We start from the raw sequence: 19,614 nt of genomic DNA, 5'->3' as shown, positions 1-19,614 counted from the left end.
TAAACAGTAAAAAATATACCATACTTTTTATTTTACCTTAATTATCACGTTCACGTTTGAATCGATTCCTCTTTCTTAAGAAACCTGATCAATACAGCATATTATTCATAATATTTGTTTTTAGTTTTACTAAATGTTTATTGTTTATTTTTCAAATTTACTTAAATGATACATTTTTAACAAAAATCAACAAAGTATGTTTTGCAGCGTCAGTTGCAAAAGCAGTGAATAAATAATACTAATAATGAAAAAGTTTAAGATATTGATAGTGTGTGTGTTGTGGTTGGAGGTAAGAATGTTTTTATAATTATTTTCGTTTTTTATTGAGTAAATTTAACGACTATTAAACCTAATCTTCGTTGACTTTTAAAATCAAAATTATAGTCATCATTTTGCTGACTATAGCTCGTTATAGTTTTTAGCTTTCCTATTTAATTCTTTAAGTATAAATTGTCAAAACGTTTTTTATCAGATTTCCAGCCTTAAAATCTTGACTTATTGCTAATAATTTAGATATTGTTCATTTAGTTTATTATCTCTATCTTCCACTTTACTTCTTGGTTACTTCTTTAATGACTGTCTTCTTTTTCATTCCAGGATTTATGCATTTGTTGCTTGTGCTTGTTCAAGTATCAAACTTCACTCCAAATTTTATGGGGCATCCTACTTATATCTTTTTGTTCTATTTATTTATTTTATTATTTTGTTTGCGAAATATTTGTCTTCCATGTTAATCATTACATCAGTCGTCAGAGACGGAAATGCCACACAACCTCTAAAAATCTTACGAACAAGTTGAATTTTGCAGCGAATGTTAGTTTTATGACCCTAAGCAGTGCGCAAAAAATTTTACCACTTTTACCTCCCAGCTTTATCTTAACCCCCCTCGTGGGGGGGAAATGAAAAAAAAAAGATTTAAAAATCGCAGTAGAAAAAAAATGTTTGAAATAAAAAATGTAGCTGAAATAATTTTGAATAAAAATGTTTATTGGCAGTTTTTATGTATAATAATTTCTTATCGACATAAGTCAAAATGCGTTTTAAAAGTGAAGAATGCAGATTCTGTATGCAATTTTTATGTTTTGCGCAAATAAAGTCAGTTTCTATAAATCTGTTCAAAAAACAAATGTGCGATTTTTGACATTTTTTAATATTTCTCATGAGATCAAATGTAAAAGTTTACATATAGCGTTTTTAGTCATATTTCAAATGCCTCACATTTGTTGCTAAAACTCAAAACCGAAATTCCATACTATAGGTTTTTAAGATTAGGCTATAGTAATATAAATTCCTTAGTGACCGGTCAATGAAAGTAATAAATTTTATTGATCTCATGAGAATCGTAAAACATCTCACAACGTTTATTTATTTAACACCTTTATAAAAACTGACTTCATTTGCGGCAAAACACAAAAAATATCGAATACGAAAGCCAACTCTAGAACGGTGAAACGATAGAACACTCTGATCAAAAAATTTATTTAACCCTCTATTGTATGAATTATTGCAAAAATGAAATAAAAAATATTTTTATGTATTGTGATTTTTATTAAGACATATTAGGTACATTTAAAATAACTGTTTATGGTTTTGCATGCATTATACGAACATATTTTAATAAAATGTTGACATACAAAAATACATTAGTTATGAACTTGTGATAGACAATTCCTTTTTTCATTATAATATATAAATAACCTTACTTTAACCTTCATTTTTGGCTTATTCCTATTAAAATAGTAATTTCATTATAACATAGAAATACTTTACACTTTCTACATTTGGTGTAAGTTTTTTTTGTACAGATTTGACACTGTTGGCGATATTTGTGCCATTCTGGCATGTGTCCAATGTTGTCCGTACGCACAGAATTTAACGGTATCTCTTGATGTCTTGCAGGAGTTTTTCTTGTTCTTTTTGTTGGTGTTGGGGTTGTTCCGTTGGTTAACACAGGTGGAGTTCCTTGACGACTAGACGTTTGAAATTCCTTGATGACTAGACGTTGGAGTCCCATTTTGTCCTACTGGACGACCTCTCTTTCTTGGTAGTGACTTCCCAGATTTACATAAATGTTCAAAAACGGCTTGTTTGGAGTAAAATATTGGCATATAGCAATTTGGATTCTGTAAAGCCCCAGCATCGAGTCTGTAAGATAGTTTTGTAAGATAAATTTTTAAATTTCGACTATTTAACCAGTTATCGAAAAATATTTTATGATTAACGTTCTTCGGCACTGTCTCTGTCAGTCTAGTGACAACATTTATACTGACCTCTAAATCAGGTGCTCCATTTGGAAAAGTATTGCTTTGTTCACCAGCAAAAATACCAAAGTCATAACTAAAACCTGATATTTTTAATCAGATAAAAGGCAGATAACGAGCGCAGTTTTTATTAAATCTTGCCCAAGTACTATCGCTCCTAGAGCATCTTCAGGAGCATTTCGTCAAATTAGGCTATCCAAAAACATAAAGTCATAAATATTTAAATAATACATTAACACAAGATGACGCAAGGACAAACAGTTTAAAAATTATTGAAAATCGACAAAGCTACATATTGGGTGGCATCAGGAGAGAGATGCACCACTGATACACCACTAAGTACTTGATTTTTGTTCGTCAACAGCTAGATGTTCCTCTTTGGGAATCAATAAAAGGCGTTGTTTAATCTTGTCTAATAGACGTCGAATTTTAAACAGTTTATCATGGCCTGGATTAATAACAGGAACGAAGTTATTTTTATCACTAAAATGAAGGTGTTTCTTTATAATTTCCGATCTATTACAGGTCATAAATTCAAATATTTGTGGTGGACCTACAGTTGCATTCGAGTAAAGTCTCGATGATGGTAATTTCACCAATGACATAAATATCACAGTTCTTATGAGTTTTCGGTAATATTGACAGGTTTGTTTATGTTATCCTGCAGAGCTTTTATGTTTAATTATTCAACAATCATGGATATTAATTCTTTTTGAAACAAAAACAAGAAAAGTCTGCATTAGTTTTCAACTCAAGGATACATTCTGGTAGCTTTACAACGCCTTAAAATGCATAATCACTTTTATTAAAATGCTTCAAACGGTCTGATTCCCATAAAATTTGTTCAGTTTTATTTTTGTTTGTTGACAATTTCATTTATACCAGAGCAAATAGGTATATTTTCATCCAAATTCCTTTGTTTATTGCTATCACTATCATCAGACTGGGACTGAAGACATCGAGGAATATACTCATTATCTGAATCTGAACCTATATCGTCTTCACTTAGTTCTCCATAGCCAGGAATATAGCTAGTACTTATTATACCACAAACATACAGATGAGTAGTATAATGTTGTGGCTAGAAGGCAAAAGGGGATAACTCTCATTTGGAAGTTTTTCAGTACAGACATTTTTAGTTCATATGGTCTTTTTGTTACCTTATAGACGTAATATTAGTAACTTTTGTATATTTCTAGATCCGACTTACATTCTGTTAGATATATTTAAGTTTTTTTCTTAAATTAATATCTATGTGTCCAATATTTTGATAAATTAAAAAAAATATTTTGGGATATTTATTGTTTTTAATTATTTCAAGAAAGCATAAGGAGATAAGTCAAGTTATAGTTGAAATGCACATAAAATCATCTTGGTAAAGGGGGTTATGTAGATTTATACCCTTATGCTCGGTAGTAACTTGGCTAACATTATATCTGCACTGTAGTGTTAACTGCAGTTATTTCTACTTACAACGGGCAACCACAATAAAGCAAGAGAAAATATTTTGTTCTGGATATAGCATTGACAGAACAAGAAATAAAACGTAAATTTTTTCAAAAAGTTTATTAAACATGGAGGTTTCTACAGCAATCTGATGATACGTTCTGATGATACATTTACAAATTAACAATTGATCAAGATGATTCTTAGAAAGAGAATTAAAGGCGCATTCTAAACACAAAATAAAAACATATATTCTATATATAATACGAACAGAATAGCTTTCGCAGGAAGAAAAAAAAATTTTGATGAACATAAATATTTTTCGGAAGCTGTTTCTTTAAAATAATAAATTACACAAATATTTGTTTTAGAATATTTTATTAAAAATCGTCATCACTAAAATAATTATCTATGTCTGGATCTGTGTCAGCTGTATTATCCAGATCTTGTGAATTTCGTGGGATTTGGGCAAGTCCACGATAACATTCTTTTGCACTCTCATCAACTAACTCAATAAGGTCTGAAAGATCGCTTACTTTGTTTTTCACTTATTTGTCTTGGCTTATCATACAAATTATCTAAAGTAATGTTCTTGATATCGATGGGTGTATCTTTTTTTTTGTCTTCTAAAATTTATTTCTTGAAATGGCTGATATTCCTGAAGCGATGTTTTAAAATTAATAATGCCAAATTCCTTGGTGTATCTTAACCATTTCATATTTCTCCAGCAAATTTCAATGGTATTGTCTCTCTTCTGTCTCTTTATTAACATTTCTTTTAGCAGAAAGCATTTCAAAAGGTAAATTAGCAAAACTCTTAAATAAACAAGAAGCAATTTCGTTGGCACGTAAAACACGGTATTAGTTTGTAAGTAAGGAGTAGGAAAAACCTGTTGTAAGTCAAATACAAATATTTTTTGACTTTTGTTGTTTATACATTTTAATTTGTCTAATCTCTTTGACTCGTAAGCAGTTTCAGCTTCTATACGATGATCTGCTAATAAATTCTCATGCTTTTTCCTTGCATCAGCTGTCTTATTGATATTAATATGATTGTGAAAAATATCACAATTGTTACAGGCATCGTTGCTTGGTTTTTTAAACTTTAAGCCTAATTTATCGATTGTTTGAGAGAAACTTTATAAGAAACCGGTTCAGATGTTATGTCCTGGGTATACATTTGATACATCTTAGCTTTTGTTAATTCTGCTACTAGATACTGTTTACTAGTATGTTTTCGTGAGTAGTGAGACTCATAGGCAGGAAATTTTGATATGTGGCTATAGACGAGTTCCATTCTAGATTCGGAAATTTTGTTTTTTGGTTCATGCCTGCCTCTGCCATCAGCCATAGGAATACCACAGTTGGATGGCATTTTCTTTTTTGTAACAGTTTCTATAAATTTATTACTTTCGTCAAAAATAGCACAAAAACATACCTTACAGCATTGGATTCTTCCTCCTTGGATTTCTATAAAATATGTAAAACACTTTTCCCTATTTTTTGAAGGTTTATCAGTATCACTTCTGTTAGTAGTAATCTTCTTGTCAGAAATTTGAATTAATGAGGCAATACAACTTACCCTTCTATCGTAGTTGTCCATTCCCCAGTAATTTTGAAACAGAGATAATCTATGTTCATCAGATATTTTTTCTTTACACTTTCTTCTACAATCTCGCAGTGACCGTGACTGCCTAGCTTTATTGCGTTTCCTTTGTTTGTTTCATATCCTTTACCCGTATTTCGTAAAACCTGTCTATTTTTTCTTTTTCCTACTTTTCGTTTCAATATTTTGTGCATTGGTTGGCCATGCTCTTCATTGTTTTCAAAATTTCGTTCATTTGAGCCATTTTTCTCCTGTTTGATGTCAGAATCACTATGGTGGTCTTCTTGAATGTGATCATAGGCCGGGTCTTTTACGCTGTAGTCTGAGTCAAAATCTTGCTGTACATTTTCTTTTACTAAAAAAAAAATATGGAATGTAGTGATCAATAATCAACAATTATACCACACGTGGAGGAATAATAATTGTTATTTCGAGTTGCCATCGTAGTGAACGTTCCTTGATAAAATTTGCGTGTGCTCTCTTCACAATCTAGACAAGTACTGACAAGAAACTGATACGGTTATGATTTGCGTGGACACCGCATTCTTGCAAAAAGGGATAACTTTGTATATCCTAGCAATACTTTCATATATATTTCTTCTATCACATTCCGGCAAAAGGATTTATCTTGATTTAATGCCTTTTACTAGCAGACATTTCGAATAATTCTCAAGTTAACATGACTTAAATCGTTTTGCTTCTCAGTCAATTTCATAATGTTAGAAAAGATGTGCACAATACGATTTTACTAGTAATTACTATTTTGCTCTCCAGAAGATATCTTAAGTTATATCCTTAAAACAGTTGTAACGATTAAATTGTAGCCAAGTTACCCCTTTTTGATCAATAATATTTTAATTAGTAAGTTTTCACTTAACTCTCTTTACCAAGATTGTGCAGAATCAAAAATGCTGTCGAATGGTATACATAACACTATTTTGCAAAAAATCGACTTATCCCCTTTTGCCTTCCAGCCACAGAGAGTACTAGCTATGATGTAGTAAGAATTTTCAATGGTGGTCGATATTATGCATAAAAATGGTTCATTCTACATAGCAAGTGCTAATAAACATTTTTATTCAAAATTATCTCAGATATAGTTTTTATTTGAAATATTTTTTCTACAGTTTACACATTCTTGATAAATCGTTTTCTTCCCTCTACGAGAAAGGTTTTAGGGGGAAGCCGGGAGATATAAGTGGTAAACTTTTTTGAATATTGTTTGGGGTATTAAAATTGACATTCTCTGAAAAATTCAGCTTGTTTGTATGATTTGTAGAGGTCAAATCGCTGACAACTGAACTAATCTTTACTTTGACGTACTTGTAATATGTCTTTTTCTTTTCCATTATTACATTTTCATCTGTTCATTTCAATGTCATTATTCTTTCCTGCTTCTGATCTTCTTTTTTTTCTACAAAACTTATGCTTTTATATGTTCTTCTTCTTCTTCCTTTATATAAACAATTGTGCCTGCTCATTGGCTGTTTTTGCCTGTTGCACTCCATCTCTTGCTCGGTCGACAGATACTTCTTCTAACACTTGTCCAGTTCTACTGATGTAATTGTTCCATTCTTTTTTCTATTTAGTGTTCACACTCGTTTATATACTGAACATTACATTTTGTTCTGATCTTGTCACTTCTTATTTGGTCTCTCAGCTTATTTTCTGTAATTCTGCTGGCTATATCAATTTCTGCAAGTTTCCAGCATTCTCTTTGTTATGGCAGTGTCGGACCGTTAATGTGTTTATTGCGTCATATAGTGTTATTAAGGCATCCTGTAAATCTATTTGCTCTTGGTACTTGATCTCTTACTTTATTTTCAACATCTCCATAGTTGGACTGTGTAATCCTTAGGTACTTTATGTCCATGAATTGTTCAATGCTAACTTCATCAACTAGTTTACATCTAATTGGTTTTTTACTGATTACTATTGTTCGAGTTTTCTGAGTTGAATTCATCATGATATATTCTTTTCCTCTTGTATTAAATCTATGAACTAATCTTTGAGGTATATCTTTATTTTAGTATATCAATATTGTATCGTCTGCAATAATAAAATTTAATTTCATTGTTGCCCATTATGTTTCTTCTTTCTTTATTAACGTTCTTTATGACTTCATCTACGATTATATTGAATAGCATAGGGCTTAGTATATCCCCCAGTCCCATTCCATTGCCTGTACTGACGCATTCCTTAATTTCTCCATTCCTCCTTTGTTCTTTTATTCAAACTTACATCTTATTGTTTTGATAAACGTTTTCAATTGTTTTTAAAATATCCAACGGAATCTCTTTATTATCAAAGGGATGCATTACATATTTAAGTCTTACTTTGTCTATTACCTTCTTTAAGTCGATCAAAGATAAGAATGTGGATCAATTGTATTTGTCTGTAATCTGTTTTGTGAGGAATATTGCATTTGTATACGATCTTTCTGTACGGAAACCTTGTTGCTTAGCTGCCAAGTTTATGAGCTGATTTTTTCATTTATGCAAAATTTTAGTTATAAGTTTCAGGGTAATATTTAGTCCAATTGATATCTCTGTAGTTCTCTGGCTGTTTTTCTTATCTTTCTGGTATTTTATTCTGTCTTATAGTCTTGTTAATTAATGTTGTCAGTTGATGCGTCGGTGCCGCACCACCATATTTCAATACTTGTAATGCAGATTAAAAGCTTAAGTTGTTTTTAGGTTAGATTCAATAAATTGAATAAACTTTAAACTAATTGACGAATTATCTTGATTTTTTTTGTGCATTATAAGAACCACTTGACTCAGCTTTTCATGCAATATCAAACTCCCAAATTTATTTTTCCAAAACTTAAAGCAAATTTTTGATTTTAGAAATTTTAGCCTTTTTGCAAATTTCGAAGCAACAAACATATGAATCTGACGGGTATTTTTGTATTTATAATGTATTAGGCTTAGACAAGGAAAGAGAGGGGACGCGTAATCGTATGGAATTGACGGAAGCCTAAACCGGCACCAGAAAGGTTGACAGGTTATATTTTATTTCTTCAATAGATTAAGAATATTGGATATATATCAATAAATAGATTTTTTTAAAATTTATAATTGAACACTGATTTTATGATCACTTTTCGAACATGATTTTATCATTACAGATTTTTTTAGTAGATCAATATAGTGTTTCAGTAAATCAGCAACCAACAAACTGGACTCACTCTGCGAAGGTTTATTAAATGAACGTTACCTGTCCTCTCTGTCTCCTTCTCTAAAGTATATACACGGCACGAAGCACTTGCATTTTTAAAATAAAAACTTAAAATTTTAATTCTCTTTTACTTACATTTATTTCTCTCTTAAAAAGTGCTCCGATTTTTGTGCCGATGAGTGTAGTACCCAAAAAAACCATTTACAACCTGGCTGGGTCAGTGTCCCGTCAAAAAACTTATACAACGGTCTGTATTCGAACGATCACAAAACTATCTTGACAGAGTTGTTAGGTGGTGCAACAAATGGAGAGTGACTATAAATACCTTTAAAACACAAACCATTATTTTCAAAACTTCAAATTGCCGCGATGCCAAGGGCCGGATAACACTTTTGGGAGAAGACCGTATTTTCAGATATTTCGGAGTTCGTTTTACAAGGAATTTCAACTGGAAAACCAACGTTCAAGAAACCTTGCATATGATGCGAAAGAGGTTTAACCTCCTGAAAGTGCTGTCTGGTAAAATGGGAGGGACATCTTCAAAAACTTTGTTGCATACCTACAAAACATTTGTTAGACCGATCGTCGAATACAAGGCATGCGTCTATGTCTCTCTGAGGCCCCACCAACTTAATGTCATAATGGCAACTGAACGTAGAATCCTTAGATACTGCATGAGGAAGGACTGGTCGTATCCATCAGCTCATATATACATATTGGCCAAAATCACACCAATTAAGGACAGAATCCTATCCCTCAGCAGGAAGTATGTCCTAAGAACCATAGCTGGCTCGAACAACAGAGCCAAACAAATACTAACGACGCCATGCAATCACCGAGGGCAAATACTCACCAGGCTTACCACAGGAAAAGTTCCGTTTCCTCCAGCAAAACTTCTCCACAACACTGGACATGAACTTCCTGATGAGTATTTTGATATCTTAGAATCATTCCCCATTAAATATCGCAGTTAAAAACTGCTCGCCAAAAACGCTGATAAAGAGCCGTTCCTACTGTATGGCTGGTAACCCCTGAAGTACCAGAACTGGCATGCTGGGCAAAGCTCCCCACTTTCTCTTGTGCGCTTCTCTGTCTTCCATACAAATACGCCACCATCTACCTCCCCCTGCTCCTTAGTAGTCCACTACTTCTCAATACTCAGAAATTCAGTAACTGACGTTTATCACACCCCCACTTCTCCGTCAAAAACAAGTGACAACGTAATGGGCCCTTATTTCACTGTGGGCACTTTGTGTCGTTGTAAATACCTAGATCTGCTGAAAAATCACATAATTCCAGCAGTTCGAGCATCACCTATTATTATGCATAAAATTTGGTTGCAGCTAGATGGCTGTTCAGCTTACAATGCACGGGCGGTGTTAGATTGTTTAAACATTACGTTTCCAGATAGAGTTATTAGTACGAATGGTACCATAAAAATGCCACCTCGCTCTCTTGATCTTGCACCTTAAAACTTTTTCGTATGAGGTTATGTGAAGCAACAAATTTACCAACATGAGCATGAACGTACCAAAAATTTAGACAAATTACGTCAAAAAATCATTCAGGCCATTCAAAAACATAACACCCGAAATGTTATCGAACACCCGAAGGCGATTATATGATAGATTGGGCTACTACTTGGCTGAACGTGGTGGACTTTTTGAAAATCTAATTTAAAATAGATTAATTAAAATTATAAAATTGTTATTTTTTAGAATAAATTATTTTAATTTATGCCGTTAAGAATTTATTATGTTATTTTCTATGAATTGAGGATAAAGAAACTATTGATTTAATCTAAGATATGAACCTGCTTTAAAATCTTGTAATCACATCGTTGAAATATTTCCCCAGACCGTCTAAAAAATAAACTTTCTTTCGGCAACAATGTACAGTCAAGACTGCCCACAGTGCTTACGGTTCTATCACAGATATGTGGTTACATTTTATTCTGTCGGTCATACAAGTCTATATAAATACATATTTGCATATTTAGAGAGTAACAAAGTAACAATTATATATGTTTTAGACATCTATATCTACACCTGTCCAGGATGAATATTCAGCATTTAATACTTTCCAAGATGTCATTCTTAAAAACGAGGAAATGGAATCTCTTAATGAACCTCTTCAAAGTCTTCACAACTCCAATCCTGATTTAACCTCAATCTGCTGGGCCGAGTCTCTTATAATCACGGAAAACAAACACACCAAAAATCAAACAATATCCAAAGCTTATTCCATTTTATTAGACACACCTGGAAATTTACAAGATCTTCCAGCCAACAGTGAAAACTCTTCTTGTTATGAGATCTTGGAACAAGACACTGAACAAAAAAAGGTTTTAAACTTTACTACTGTTAAAGAGAGCGGGGATTATATAATAAAAGAACATAAAACGTTGTTTTGTGGAGCAGGACCGATACTTTCTCACCATTTCATCGTTTGGCCCAAATTGAAAAGAAAACAAATCGAAATTAGCATAAATCCTTTAGGAAAATCGAATTTAAGAAATTGTAGTGACATAGAAAATAGTCAGCAGTTGGAATCTGAAGATACTAACAAGATATCTGGAGGGAGAACTAGAAGCATTGATGATGATGAAGGTAAATATACATTTTTCCAAGAAACCAAGAAATTAAAGTTTTTCTTTTCTTTTCACTAAATTTACACCATTTTTATTTTAACTTTGATAAAATGAAACGCAGATATCGAGCACACTCTTCTCAATTTAATCTTGCCCAAGTACTTTTGCTATCTAAAGCATCATCAGGGGCATTGCGTCAATTTTGAGCTATCCAACAAGTGCAGAATGTAATAAACATAACATTAAACATAAAACTGTACAAACACTACACTAAACAAGGTCAAACAGTTTAAAATTATTTAAAAATTGGTCGAAGCTACATTCTTGTCGGCAATAGGAGAGAGAGAGAGAGAGAGATTCTCTCTTTCTCTCCTGTTGCCAATTTTTAAATAATTTTAAACTGTTTGATCTTGTTTAGTGTAGTGTTTGTACAGTTTTATGTTTAATGTTATGTTTATTACATTCTGCACTTGTTGGATAGCTCAAAATTGACGCAATGCCCCTGATGATGCTTTAGATAGCGAAAGTACTTGGGCAAGATTAAATTGAGAAGAGTGTGCTCGATATCTGCGTTTCATTTTATCAAAGTTCATTTATTCGAGCATTCAACCTTATAGAAATAAAAAAAAAATATTTTAATTTGATTTTTCTTTAGAAGATATTTGAATTCTTTGGAATTTATGTCAGGATATTGATCAGTCAACACAGTTTTAACTTCGTGATCTTGTATCACCTTTTAAAATATTTTTATAAAGTCCTTAGAATTTGGTGTCTTCGATGCCAAAATATAAGCGTATCTTGAGAAATGGTCTACTAAAAGGTGTAAATATTGTTTTGTTGATCAAGATCCTCCAAAACCGCCAATGGTATTGATGGAAAAAATTTTAAATGACTATGTTGCTGGTCCTAACTGCGACATTAAAATATATTTAGATTTCGTTCTTGATTTGTTTTTTATGCAGATGTCACAATTATTGTACATTTTCTTAACGTTAGTAGTCGTATTTTTGGTTATGTAAAATGGTTTTATTTTATTTAACAACTGTGTTTTTCCTAAGTGACAGTAAGTACCGTGTATATTTTTATTAAGGCTGATAAAATAATTTTGTCGATTATATTAAGACAAGTAGAATGTGAATTCTCGAAATACTTCATCAGTTCTAGCTTTTATGTTTAAATTTTTTTAAGATTTGTGATCTGAGTATACTAAGAAGTCTTTTCCAAGAATAAATGTTGCCAATTAAAAATAGATTCTTTTATATAAGTGATGGATTCGACCTTTACTTGAGGGAAATTCATTTTATATAACAATAAAACAATGAAAACTTTGTTTTCAAAACATCCACAAAATTTATTTATCACCACAGCTGTTTCGGCAGAGTGCCTTTTCAAGTGATCTATTTTTGGATGTATTTACAATTTACTGTCTTTACGAAATAGGTTGAGGATGGGAGAACTGTCTTCAAGTTGGTTATTCAGAATTATGTCTTGTGTTTTTTAATTTGTTAATTTGATATTCGTCATTAAAAGAATGATTATGATCTAGAAGGTGAAGTGCGTATATAGAATCTGTTTTCCTATTATTGAAAGCCCTTTTATGCTCTGCTATACATTTGCTAAAGCGTCTACCAGTTTGACCGATGTAAGTTTTTGGGCAGTCGCCGCATTTAAGTTTGTACACACCACTGTGTAAGGGCTTTTTATTTTGGGACTTGTTGTTTTTATTATATTTGCCTAAGTTGTTGTTTGTTCTAAAAGCTGGTCTTATTCCTTTCTGTCATATTCTCCCAAACTTTGACATATGGCTACTTATTGAAATTCGATCATTGTACAGCAATTCTTTTATACAAAGTCCGACGATTATGTCTATTTCGGAGATTGTATAGTAAAGGGGTACAATGCTATAAATGGACAAGATTTTCCGTACAATGCTAGGATTGTATAATTTCGGACATTGCTTGTAATATATATATATATATATATATACCTATTGAAGCTTATGATTGAAAAATGTATTGCTAATTATAGGATTATTGTACGAACATATTCCTTGATTTAGTGTTAAGTTCTCAATTATTATTTATCTTTTATATACGGAAATATTTTTACTAAGTGAATCGGTCATTTCAGAAACAACATGAGTCAGTTGCATAATCCACTGCATAATCTCTTCAAAAAATGATATTTTTCCTCTGGTATTTAGTTCATGAGCTTGCGTATATCTTCATATTTTTTTATTAATTGGTACTTTATCATCCGGATAGGCCAAAACTGTTGGTAAAAATGGAATTCTATCACTTATTTTAAGTTTAAAGTTGTTAGTGATAAAACCATTAATATATTTCGATACTATTACAGTGCCTGGTTGGTTTGAAGATTTAAAAAAAAATGGTAGTAGTTTGAAATCTGGAAAGTGATTTTTTTATCATTTCCTTTTCTCTTCATTGAGTCGATAGACAAACACGTTTTTTTGTAATGTTAAGGCCACCAATTTTTTAATTCAAAAATATTCGATGTTTCACCATTTTAACAAGAAACTTTTTGTGTTTTGTAGAATTTATTATCATTTCCGTATATTTTTTTGGGTAGTAAACACGGTCAAAGTTTTTTATGACTCTTTTTATTGCCTCAAAGTTTCTATCGTTTGGCAAAAAGGAATGGCTTCGTTGTGGAAAGTACTGGTTTAGGGTTTTAATACTTTCATTATATACTAACGAAAGTAGAAATCCCACTACAGTATGAATCCGGTTTTGACCGGCACAGCTGTCAGAAGATATGTAAGTAAAGATGTTTTTCAGAAGTAGGCACTTCAGACTTGATATGAGGCAACTTCATTGGGACCCTTTCTAACTTGACCCTCGTGCTAGGTGTAAAAAATCACTTGTTTTTTGGAATATTGTAAATTCCAAAGACGTTGTTGGTTAATTGACGTAAGCAAAAAGTCTCATATACAGGAAGAAGTGGAAGTTGAAAATTTTGCATATAATCAAACGTCAGGCCACATACAGCAGCATCTGTCTTGCATGTCTCTGTCAACGACCACGCACTTCGCTGTCTCGTTTAAAGATGGACTCTTAATTTTTTTTAACTGTTAACATTCACAGCAAGTGTCTACCTGTAAACGTCCAAAAGATAGAGAAAAATGTTCCTGGAAAATCTTTAAATAAAATGTATACTTCACTGAATTATTATTATCAGGAAATTTGGCACAAAATAGGTCATATACAGAGTGGCCCAAAAGTCTGGAAACGGCCAATTATCTCGTAAATTCCTAGTCATAATTGGACAAAATTTGAGGTACACCTATTTTTTGATAGAGATTCCATATTTGATATTTGCGATGTTGCCAGATTTGACCTTTCTCTTATATTATTAGTAACTTTGGTTTTTCAAATTCATCACCCTGTATATTCAGTCATTATTGGAATCTCCTATTTAATAAGAGTTCAACCATATGTAACACCTATCTTTCTTACTAATAAAACACTCGTATTCTAAGGTTATTCCGTATTTATATCTAGAATAGTTATCCTAAGTATAAGGTAAATATAATACTAAAATAATTTGTTACAAATAAACTCGGTATATGTTAGTTATGTATTCCCACTTTATTCCGAAATAATAGTTTGGCAATGTCGCAATCTTTTGCACAAATACATAGAACAGCGACATATTGAGTGAAATATGCCAATTTTTGATTTTTCTTTGAAACTGACAACTGACACCAAATATATCTTTTTCTTTATTTGTTATCTTATATGTTGAGTTTGAGTATTTGAAAATTGCAAAAAAAGTTGCAAAAAGTTGCAAAACAAGGGTGTGGATCGGTATAATCTTGGAATAAATTCTTATACCAAGTATAACCTATATCTAAGTTATTCCATGTTTATTGTTAGTGATTTTGCCTATACCTAATTTATTCTAAGTATAAGTTTTATACTTGGTTTATTAGTTATGTTGTATGATTTTATGTAGTCTGGAAGGTCTTAAATACATAAAACTAAAGTCTGGCAATGCCTAATTGTCTCAATACATTTTTTAATACTCACTCTTTTCAACTACATTAAAACGTAAAAATTGATAGATTACAACATTTTTTAACATAATGGTTACTTTATCAAGTGTTCAAAACGTGCTCCATTTGTGAGTTGACAGTATCCTAATCAATGGTAGAATGCGTCTACCACATTTCTCCATTATTGTCTAGAAATTATTTGAAATTCATCGATAATTTGTTGCCTTAGCTCTGTAAGACTTGCTGGTTTAGTTTTTGTGAACTGAATTTTTCAAGTATCCAATACATACCTCATTTACACCAAAATAAGCTCTAGCTCCATCTTGCTGAAACCATATCTGATTAAAATTGGCCCCAAACAAGTTTTTCAGTGTAGGTACAATTTCATTTCTAAGTATCATTTCGTAACTATCTGACGTTAAATTTACTTCGATAAAAAATGGCCCAATTAACTGAGTACCTACTATACCTGACCATAAATTTAATTTTTGTGGTCTTTGAGTATGGTTTTCACGCATCCAGTGTGGATTTGCGTCATTCCAGTACCTTAAATTGTGTCGATTTACACTTCCACACAGTGTAAAGGTTGCTTCATTGGAAAAACATATTCTGTTAACGAAATTTTCATCATTTTCAATTTTATCCATCATTACCTCAGGAAACTGTGTTAATCTACGACCAAAGTAATCTTCACTTAATTCTTGCAATAAGTTAATTTTGTATGGTTTAAATTTGTTCCTACGTAATACACGTAAGACTGAAGAACGACCTACATCATGTACTTGTGCAACCCTGCTTGAAGATGTAACTCTTTTCGGTCTACCTGTTCGGTATCTATCTTATGAATAGGAGAACGGTTTGGGAAAGTATCGTTGAACAAGTTGGCTATTTCACAATAAGATCTTTTTCTGTCACCGTACCCTGTCATCATTAAAATAGTAATTCGTTCTTTTTCGTTAAGAGCCATTTTAGAGAAGCAATTTATCTTGCAGAACTTTTCGAAACACAACTACTGTCAGTTTTAGTTAATAACGTAAATGGTGAACAGATGTCAAAATCACAGCATTCTACATTTAAATATTTAAATTTATTAAAATCTACATATTTTCACTGTTTTGTGTATTTATGACCTTCCAGACATAAAATCATAAGTGTTACATATGGTTGAACTCGTATTGAATGGGAGATTCCAATAATGACTGAATTTTACAGGGAGATGAATTTGAAAAACCAAAGTTACTAATAATATAAGAGAAACGACAAATCTGGCAACATTGCAAATATCAAATATGGAATCTCCTTATCCCAAAATAGGTGTACCTCAAATTTTGTACAATTATGACTAGCAATCTACGAGATAATTGGCCGTTTCCAGACTTTTGGGCCACTCTGTATAATTCGCACATTTAATTTTTTGTCTAAGTAATGCTTCTCTTTCCCTGTGTAATATGAAAACTTAGTGGGTTTGGTCAATATGAGTTTTAATCTGTTCTATCAAATTTTCAGACTTAGCATTCCCTGAAATATTTTTTCCACGTTTACCTAACTATCTATCTATCTATACAGCCCTTGCTCTTCAATTTTGGACATAGGTTTCCTCTTCTTTCTTCCACGTCTCTCTATTGTAGGCAGTTTCTTACGTTTACCTAGTGTCGCTTTTCCTTGTACAAGAAGCTTAGAAATTCTTTGAATTCTTTTATGACTCACAGTGTGAATTCCCATGAAAGCTTTTTTGCAAACAATAATTTTGCCATTCGAGCCTGTCACGGAATAACTAATGTTATATCTTCTATTCTTTGGATTTTTATTTCTAGGTCTTCTCTTTTTTATTTCACAGTTTTCCATAAGCCCTTGTAAGTATGAATCTTGTGCATTCTTGTGCAAGTATTTCAGCCCTTACATCCGCATTCACTTTTTCAAAGCACTTCAAGCTACAACTACAAAAAATATATAATAATTTTACGTTTTAAAACTATATTAACCTTAAAACTTACCGACAGTCTCATCCTGTTTTTCTTGCAGGTACAACCTTTATAATTTTCGTATTCTTCCCCACACAGCCTCGTTTTCTTAATAATTTCTGACTTATAATTGTCTTTTTTACCTTTTTTACTTTTTTCTAAATTCAGATTTCTAAATTCAGATTCATTATACGTGCCATTTATTGCAACCATCTTGATCGTTTTGTTTACAAATGACAATTCTGCGCCGACACAACATCAGTTTTTGAATGGAATGGGTACCTGTTTACATTAAGCTTATAGTTTATTACAGCAAGTCTAGACTGATGCCTCTGCTTAGAATGGTGCGTTGACGTATAAAAAACGGATTTATGAAGAAATGTCAATGTTGTCAAAAATTCACTCATGTTGTTTCTGAAAAGACCGATTCAAGTAGTTTATAATATGTTTAAATGTTTTCTGTCACTTTATCTATCATTTAAATTATACCATTTTAAAACTGTTCTCAGAAATATTATTTTTCGAAATTGTCTAATTGATTTATGTCTAAAATTCTATTATACCGATTGAAAATCAGTAAACGATTGAAACGGACTAGAAAAGTGAATACTTATTTTGTTCTTCACGTACTATTAAATTCTACATGTAATTCAATGTATTTGATTTTTAGACGAAATTGTTGGTAATCCAAATGAACCAAACAAGGAAATACCGCAAGTGGAATCAACCTTACCATATCCTATACATGAAATAAAGCCTTCGAACCTGAATGAAGACGTCATTGAAGACAATGAAGTTACAACTAAAAAAATCGGTGCAATGCACGGAAACAAAGAAACAGTTGTAGCACAAGTACCTTCTAAAGATGATAAAAAAAGTGAAGATGAACGAAAACCAACCAAACAGGGATCTGCTCCAACAGTCAAAAACTCCTTATTGGTCCGTGATATCAATTGCACCGTTGACGAATTGAATGTATGTCAGTACATGATAGAAAAAAGTAAAAACTTGACAGGATCCTCGAATAGTTCCAAAATCGTACTTGGCAAATGGTTTTTTCCTGACGTTGCCCTGGCTGAACCTCTGGATAAGACACGCACTTTCATATTGAACGTTAAACTGGTTGTCAACTTAAAGAAAAATACTACGCACAGTTCTGCAGACAGTAAGGAAGATGATATCAAAGATAAAGAAACTGAACTGGTAGTGGAAGAAGAATGTCTTTATGTTATACCCAAAAAAACTAAAGCGAAGAGGTCATCGTCTAAGAAAATAAATAGAAATAAAAATTAAAATATTTCTTAAAATGTTTGTGTTTTTGCTAAATATAGTGTAGACAAAATTAGGTATTAATATATAATTGTAGATTTAACTGTTTAACTTTGTTTTATACCTACCTATATTCTTTTTCTCTTTCGGTAGTTACTTACGCAGTAAAAAAGAATCGTAAAGAAATTAGTACAACTAAAATAATTAAAGTAAATATATATAAACGTCAGAGTATAGGAAGAAATTGGCTAACATGTGTGTTTGAAAGAATTGTGGTGAAGGAATTCTGAATTGACTAAGGGCTCTTCACCATTCTACAGAAAGCACGTTTAAGAGAAAGTCCCCGACAAGGTGCGCTATTATAATAATAGTTATATAAGTTGTATAATTATATATCAGACTAAATTTAATCTATAACATGGATTATACTGTGCTTTGTAGCTTATTTTTATAAGCTGTGCTTACAAGAAAAGCTTTCTTCTTTAGCTGCTATGTCCATATTCAGACGTTGGCCGACATCATGTTTACAATTTTCTGAATCATTTTAATAAAGGATATGCCTAATATTAGGCAGCCTTAAAATTTTCTTTTAACCAATCCATCTCTTTCCCTCCACTTTTTTGATGGGGCGATGTGAATGGTATTTATGGTCCCCTAATTATATGGCCGAAGTATTCTGTTTTTATCCTACTCATGATGTTTATGAACAGACGTACTGAATTCATATAATGGCTACGAAATCAAAACAAAACTCGAAAGTTCTACAGAAATGTAAACAAAATGAGTAAAGAGTCTAAGCCAAGAACAGGGAGCTGTTAGGATTAAGAAGGAAATATCTGGCAAAATGCGACCATGCCCTGTGAATGGTCTCGAGGCGTGATGTACTCGTTACATAAAAAAGGCGATCAGCTTCAGTGGGACAACTACAGAGGTATAAAACTTTTAAAAAACTGCTTACAAAATACTAATTGGTATACAGTTGGCATAGTAGAAAAATAACAGACCAGATTTACTTCAGAAAAATCAATAGTTAACTAGATTCATTCAATAGGGAAGATTTTCGAGAAAACATTGAAATTTAATATTGAAACCCATCACCTATTCGTCGACTTCAAGGCCGCATACAACACTGTCAAGAGAATAGTACTATACCAATCAATGCGTGAGTTTGGTATACCAGAAAAACTTATCCGATTAACGAGAATGACATTTTCTAACTTAAAAGCCTGCGTTAGGTTAGAGGTAGAAAATTCTCAATCCTTTGAGGTAATGAATGGACTCAGACAG

At 32.0% G+C, this 19,614-nt stretch overlaps 1 protein-coding gene across 1 annotated transcript; it reads left to right on the top strand.

The window, feature by feature from the left end:
- Positions 1 to 175: 175 nt before the first annotated feature.
- Positions 176 to 18,549, top strand: LOC140441517 (uncharacterized). Its single transcript, XM_072532294.1, has 3 exons — positions 176 to 289; positions 10,525 to 11,101; positions 17,729 to 18,549. The coding sequence occupies exons 1-3, from the start codon at positions 245 to 247 to the stop codon at positions 18,349 to 18,351; spliced, it is 1,245 nt and encodes a 414-aa protein (XP_072388395.1). The 5' UTR covers positions 176 to 244; the 3' UTR covers positions 18,352 to 18,549.
- The last annotated feature ends 1,065 nt before the right edge of the window (positions 18,550 to 19,614 follow it).

This window comes from Diabrotica undecimpunctata, chromosome 1 (genome assembly GCF_040954645.1).
Source record: "Diabrotica undecimpunctata isolate CICGRU chromosome 1, icDiaUnde3, whole genome shotgun sequence".
NCBI lineage: Eukaryota > Metazoa > Arthropoda > Insecta > Coleoptera > Chrysomelidae > Diabrotica > Diabrotica undecimpunctata.
The sequence above is the reverse complement of the archived record's forward strand: the minus strand, read 5'-3'. Positions and strand labels throughout refer to the sequence as shown.

Coding starts and splice junctions, on each gene's coding strand:
- LOC140441517 (XM_072532294.1), top strand. CDS start 245: ATGAAAAAGTTTAAGATATTGATAGTGTGTGTGTTGTGGTTGGAG. Junction 290..10,524: donor TGTGTGTGTTGTGGTTGGAG/GTAAGAATGTTT, acceptor TATATGTTTTAG/ACATCTATATCTACACCTGT. Junction 11,102..17,728: donor AAGCATTGATGATGATGAAG/GTAAATATACAT, acceptor TTTGATTTTTAG/ACGAAATTGTTGGTAATCCA.